Here is a 7,187-nt window from a genome sequence, read left to right on the forward strand (position 1 = left end):
TAGCCATGTCCATCACAGGCAAAGGCCTCCCCATCAGAGTAGCTTTACAAGCAGTGGCGCCACAAGAAAGCAGCATTCATAATCAAGAACTCATTATCCAGGCCATGTTCTCTTCTCAATACTACCATTGGGCAGAATGTACAGGAGCCTTGAATCCCACACCATTGGGTATAGGAACAGTTATACAACCATCAGGCTCCGGAACCACTGGATAACTCACTCACCTCACCACTGTACTGATTCCACAACCTATGGACTTACTTTCATGGACTCTACCATTCAGTATTATTTATTTACACTTTTTATTATTTGCTTGATTTGACCTCTCTTGCACATTGGATGTTTATAAGTATTTGTTATTGAAAAAAATTGTACTAAATTCTATTGTATTTAATTTTTTTTCTGTAAATGCCTGCAAGCAAATGAAGTTCCAGATAGAATATGGTGACATATACAGTGGCATGTAAATGTTTGGGCACCCTGGTTAAAATTTCCGTTACTGTGAATAGCTAAGCGAGTAAAAGATGACCCGATTTCCAAAAAGCATTAAGTTAAAGATAACACATTTCTTTAATATTTTAAGCAAGATTACTTTATTTCCATCTTTTACAGGTTCAAAATAACAAAAAAGGAAAAGGGCCCAAAGCAAAGTTTGGGCACCCTGCATGGTCAGTACTTAGTAACACCCCCTTTGGCAATTATCACAGCTTGTAAACACTTTCTGTAGCCAACTAAGAGTCTTTAAATTCCCTAAACAAGAATTATCACCCATTCTTCCTTGCAAAAGGCTTCTAGTTCTGTGAGATTCTTGGGCCATCTTGCATGCACTGCTCATTTGATGTCTAGCCACAGATTTTTGATTATGTTTAAGTAACAGGACTGTGAGTGCCATGGCAAAACCTTCAGCTTGCGCCTCTTGAGGTGGTCCATTGTGTATTTTGAGATGTGTTTAGGATTATTATCCTGTTGTAGAAGCCATCCTCTTTTCATCTTCAGCTTTTTTTTTAAACAGATGGTGTGATGTTTGCTTCCAGAATTTGCTGGTATTTAATTGAATTCCATCTTCCTTCTACCAGTGAAATGTCCCCATGCCACTGGCTGCAACACAAGCCCAATGCATGATCAATCCACCCCCTTACTTAATAGTTGGAGAAGTGTTCTTTTCATGAAATTCTGCACCCTTTTTTCTCCAAACATACCTTTGCTCATTGCGGCCAAAAAGTTCTATTTTAACTTCATCAGTCCACAGGACTTGTTTCCAAAATGCATCAGGCTTGTTGAGATGTTCCTTTGCAAACTTCTGATGCTGAATTTTGTGGTGATGATGCAGGAAAGGTTTTCTTCTGATGACTCTACCATGAAGGTCATATTTGTGCAGGTGTTACCACCACTCTAGCATCTGCTAAATCTTCCTGAAGGTCTTTTGCAGTCAAACAGGGGTTTTGATTTGCCTTTCTAGCAATCCTACGAGCAGTTCTCTCATAGTTTTCTTCAACTTGATCTCCACTATTCCTGTTAACTGCCATTTCTTAATTACATTACGAACTGAGGAAATGGCTACCTGAAAACACTTTGCTATCTTTTTATAGCCGCCTCCTGCTTTGTGGGCATCACTTATTTTAAATTTTCAGAGTGCTAGGCAGCTGCTTAGAGGATCCCATGGCTGCTGATTGTTGGGACAAGGTTTGAGGAGTCAGGATATTTATAAAGCTTTGAAATTTGCATTACCAGGCCTTTCCTAACGATGACTGAACAAGCCATAGCCCTAACAAGCTAATTAAGATTTGAGACCTTGGTAAAAGTTATGAGAGCTCAAATCTCCTAGGGTGCCCAAACGTTTGCATGGTGCTCCTTCCCTTTTTTCCCCCCATTCTAAAATTGTAGAAAACAAAAATAATACACTAATCTTGCTTAAAATGTTGAAAAGAAAGGTTCTTCTTTAACTTTGACTTTTGGAGATCAGTTCATCTTCTACTCACTTAACTATTCACAGTAACAGAAATTTTGACCAAGGGTGCCCAAACCTTTGCATGCCACTGTATGTACTTTGGTAATAAATTTACTTTGAACTTTGAAAGGAACAGCCTGTGCCTGAATTCTGTACAGTTTGACTTGCACTGTAAAATTTAGGCTAGTTCACCATGAGCCAATAAGTATCATTTCATGTTGACAATAGGTCCTTTTATACAAGTAAAATGCTAAAACATGTTTTTCTTTTCCTCAACAGATCCAAACAGGATGCAATGATGGAAACAGGAATGAAGTTTATCCAAGTATATTTGGTAACAGAAATTACACAGACACATATCTTCAGGCTCCACATAATCATCTGAGAGATCCTGGATCTTACTCAAATCAACCATCAAGTGACATTATATAGGCAACCATGGAAATTTCTGTCCAGTGACAACAAGTGCGGCAGTATTTTTTGTGGTGCTTGCTGAAGGAACTGACATTTGTATGTAGAATGTGAACGAGCAAGAGACTGTACTGGATCTTGTTATGGGCTCTCTAGTCTTCAAGTACTATGATGACCTTTTCAAGCTGGAATTCCAGTTTGGTTCCTGCATGTACTTTTGCTCCAAAATTCATATTGAAAGTGACAAAAGTTCTTTCACATTGAATGAGCTCTATTGAAATGGTTGGACTTGGAGATGTGGTATAATTTTAAAATAACCTACTTTTACAACTGTAGTAGCTGGTTATTCCAGTATGCTAAAAGTAAAAAGGTTGTGTATGGATTTGCCAGATGCACTTTTGCCAAATGGATTTGGTCTTTCCAGGACTGTGCATGTAAGATAAGATTATGACAATCATTTTCCCTTTTCACCTGCCTGCTCACGACTAAACACATTATAGCACTTCTTTTTAAAAAAAGTAGTAACACAAAGACAGTCTGCTGCATGGAAATGAAATTAAGGTATTTTTTTTAAACTTATGTAGGGCAGTTGGCAGTAAATATAAAAGACATTTGTTTCTCTTTGTCTTTAGTTGATACAATCCTAAATGTGGTAATTCCCATTCATGGTGATGGTGTTATACAAGTTTGCATCCCAATGACTCCTAACATCTGACACCATTTATGACTTTTTCAAAACTTCTGAGCCACCAACTAACATGTTATAACAGAAGGTTGAAGAACCCTGGAGTAACTTTCCTTAAAACTAATAAAACAGCTGTAAATGTTGGTGACAAAAAGGTACCCTGCAGATACTGCATAAGTAGAATTCAGAATAGGGAGCACTGGAATAGTTGATAGGAAGACTCAGATCAATAATTAGGTTAATTCAAAATAATATCTGAAGAGTTTTAAATCACTTTATAACCTTTTGAAAAACTTGCATACAATTTGTGTTAATTGCATATTTTATTTGGAACTAAGTTATTTCCATTCCACAAAAATGGTTGAGTTATGATAAATTGTTCAGAGTCTCAACAAATATTTAATATTTGGGATTATCACTGAACACAATAGCTATGGAAGCATTTTCTCCCACTCCCATTTATGTAAGAGTCACTAAAAAAAAATACCAATAATAGTATCGATATTTTTCCTATTACGCACATGTCATAACAATGACCAATATTTCCACAACTTATCTTGTGAAAAAATATCAAATAACAAATCACCTTCCAGGAATTATTACACAGTGAGGTCTTTTATCAGTTACTGGAAAGTCTATGCCTGATCCCAGGATCCATGATATGGTCATGTTTATTTAATTTAAAGAAAACAATTATGCAGCTATCTGGTTTATAATCAGGTAGTTTTGCAGGTTTTGACATGTAGTTAGCTCTGGCACATGTGGTGTGCATGCCACGTGTAGCAAGACAGTATTGAGGATTATTACATGGGATTCCCCATTATGATTTGTACTTAAATGAGAGAGCTAGTATGTTCTTCCATGAGTACCAAGCCTTAGTTATTACTAACTACCCTTTGTATATTGCACTCTTTTAGGAGAATAAAACATTTAAAGTAAAGGCTCTTATTGGTTCAGTGAGAAATTACAAAGAACTACAGTACAATTTTTGCTTTAGTTATTAGAAGCTATAATGTACAGTTTATCAAAAATATAATTTTCAAATGCAGTTACTTTATCGGACAGATTTTATAGACCTAAAATAGCAATGTAAATGTATCTCTTTTGATAATTACTAATTTTTTTACATTTAAATTTACTGTGTGCATTATGTAACATTTTCTGAACAAAATTGTCCTGGTGAAGTTAATTTTTATTAAGAAGCATTTATTATATTTTTAAATTCTGCTAGTTGCAAATGCAAAAACCAAAAGACAGTGATATGCAAAGTTAATGGTGCTGTTTTTTTAAAATATGCCCCCCATTTCAACTCTCACTGTTTAAAGAGATATCACATGAACTTAGTTTGCCTGTTACTTAACAGGGGACCCAATATGTGTATACCTACAGTCTAGATGCATTTATAATCCATCAAGCACAACTAACACTTCCATGAAACACAATTTGGAAAAAGAACTGCTCTGAAATAGAAACTCATTCAAATACAACTTTCATCTCCCTTAAGGATTACACTGGTTACATACACATATGCTTTGGAATCTGTTTCAGAAGGTCATGATACTATGAATACCTAATATGTTTGCTAGAGTTGTATTATTTATCCCCAGTAATGAAATATGTTTAACTGTACCACTGCACTTCTGAAACATAGCAACACATACAAAATGCTGGAGGAACTCAGCAAGCCAGGCAGCATCTGTGGAGAAGAGTAAACAGTTGACGTTTTGGGCCAAGACCCTTCATCAGGACTGAGACTAGGACTTAAAAAACCTTAATTTATCAGCTCCAGACATAAAATGCTGGAGGAACTCAGTCCGGATGAATGGTCCCAGGCCAAAGCATTGACCGTTTATTCCCCACCATAGATGCTGGCTGACTGACTTATTGAGCTCCTTCAGCATTTTGTGTGTGTTGCTCAAGATTTCCAGCATCTGCAGAATCTCTTGTGTCTGCCTTAGGCCTCTCCTTTTGTGTGAAACCATATTAGGTGCCCATGTAGTATAAACATTCCATTAATTTCCAAACCTAAACCAATAATGCTGGCTTATCACAATGAGAGTATCTGCCATAATTCAGATTAGTTATGATTAAATATCAATTCTCAACACCTCTGCATATTTGTATACAGTAATGTGCCATCTAGAACTTGTTACAGGTGATAAGCAGCAACAGTGCTAACTCAAAAACCTACAGATTATGTAGGTGACCCCCACAAATCTGCAATGGCAAGCTCCATGTCAATTATGTTAATTGTCTGTTAAAATTCTGTTTAAAAATGGTTATTGACAAAATTTATTGCCCAGGACATTACCTAGCTTGGTTTCCAGAAATATGTCAAATCTACTTTCTATCATCCTTAGCCAATGTCTCCATTTAAACCCTCCCTTCGTCATGTTAATGCGGCATAATCTGTTTCTGAAAAGTATGCTGTCAAACTCTTCATATGGTCGTAATTTTTAACTTTAGTAATGTAATTTGATCCTTTGCAAATGTTTAACTTATAAGTTCACTTGCTTTCTTTAGGTATTACAACTACCACAGCCACCTTTTCAGTCCTCTAACATGAATCTGAAGCTTGTGATTCCCATATTGTTTCTTCCTTCCTTCAGAATTATGTTAACTGGTAGAAGATCCAGTAACCTTCTTAGTGCCTTAATTCCAGTTATATCCATCCCTACAATTACCTCCTCATATTCAATTGCATTTGGCATGTTTGATAGCTGTGTTCATATACTTATAACTGCCACTGCTGTGCGATAGGCGATTAAGGTCAAAACTAAATATTTGCAGATGATGGAAATTTGGAATCCTCGAACTATTATCTTTACAAAGAGTGGTCCAGTTGATTCTTGTAGGTCAGAAGATAAAACAACTATTTTCTGCAACATCTGCAATGTCTATTACCAGATTAGCCTAACTATGTATAAAGGGAACAACATTTCCATCAACACTAACAACCATTAGTCAGAGCCTTTATTGGAGAGAATTAAATTTAAGCACCTTTCTTAATCTGAAAAATAGCAGCCAGAAGCATCAAATGCTTTCTTTTTTGAAATGAAGTGCAGGATTAATTCATTGCAAATCCTGAAAAAAATTAGGATGTTTGTGAACATGATGAATAGTAGCTGAGTCTACAAACACTGTATTAAGGGATTAAAGGGACAGCATCATTATTTTACTGTTTGTGAAATGCAGCTGTATCATATTATAGTCTTTTAAACCAAATACAAACCACCATCCCATATTAAGTGCCAAATATCCAGTATGACTTGTGTACTGTCTAACAAGCATTTCTATTTGTTGTACTACATACACAGCTGCTTATTAGTGTTCTGTCCTATACAGTACATTCAATAGCAGCTGAGCCTTAGTATTTAATAAAATGGTGTATGCAAGACTATGATGACTGCACTAGCAGCTTAATTTTGGAAGTAGTTTGGATTCTGTCTATCCTTTTATGTTAAAATGGTGTTTAAACAGTATTACTGTACATTTCTTATACATTTTCCGTCACAGATTGCCATATCCACTCAAACTGTACATGTTTCTCTTAAAATATGGTCTTCACTGAAGTTCATGAAACTTCAGTATTGTAATAAAATTTCACCGAATGTGAACTTGGTTGACTCTCGTTTTAATCAAATGAGTAAAGAAAGACAAAGGAGAAATTTAAGGTATAAATGTTAATCAGGCCTGGAATGTTGAAAAAAACTGAAAATAGAGTATATTTTTTTAAAAAGAAAATGAAAGTTAAAAGATTTAATATTTTGAAGAAATGCATGGTTGAATAGCCTTTGCACTGATAGCTAAAAAGACAAGCAACTGATAGCTTAAGGTTCATCTGAACCATGGAATGCTCTTCTGGAAGAATGTGCAAAGAAAGCTCTAGGTTAATGTAGTATATTTAATATTTTGGTAATATTTGGATAATATTGTAAATATATTGTTTGATTAAGTATTTGTTTACATAATTCATTACGGGTTATATGTAAGAAGTACGTGAATGGCACACGTCATTACGCTAACACGTCATATGTGAGCGACTCACTAAAGAAAGTAAAATGAACTAGACCAGTGATCCCCGTGTTCCCGTGTTTTTCTTTTGATTAGTTTCTGTAGTTACAAAATATAACTCTGCCAATG

At 35.6% G+C, this 7,187-nt stretch overlaps 1 protein-coding gene across 2 annotated transcripts in view; it reads left to right on the forward strand.

Moving 5' to 3' along the window:
- LOC132395716 (aryl hydrocarbon receptor-like) overlaps positions 1–6,035 on the forward strand; it is a 186,136-nt gene extending 180,101 nt beyond the window's left edge. For both annotated transcript variants that reach the window (XM_059972662.1, XM_059972663.1), the window contains one exon: positions 2,228–6,035. In XM_059972662.1, the coding sequence (XP_059828645.1) occupies positions 2,228–2,380 (153 nt within the window). In that variant the 3' untranslated portion in view covers positions 2,381–6,035. The remainder of the gene's footprint in view (positions 1–2,227) is intronic.
- The last annotated feature ends 1,152 nt before the right edge of the window (positions 6,036–7,187 follow it).

Source organism: Hypanus sabinus, chromosome 6 (genome assembly GCF_030144855.1).
Source record: "Hypanus sabinus isolate sHypSab1 chromosome 6, sHypSab1.hap1, whole genome shotgun sequence".
NCBI lineage: Eukaryota > Metazoa > Chordata > Chondrichthyes > Myliobatiformes > Dasyatidae > Hypanus > Hypanus sabinus.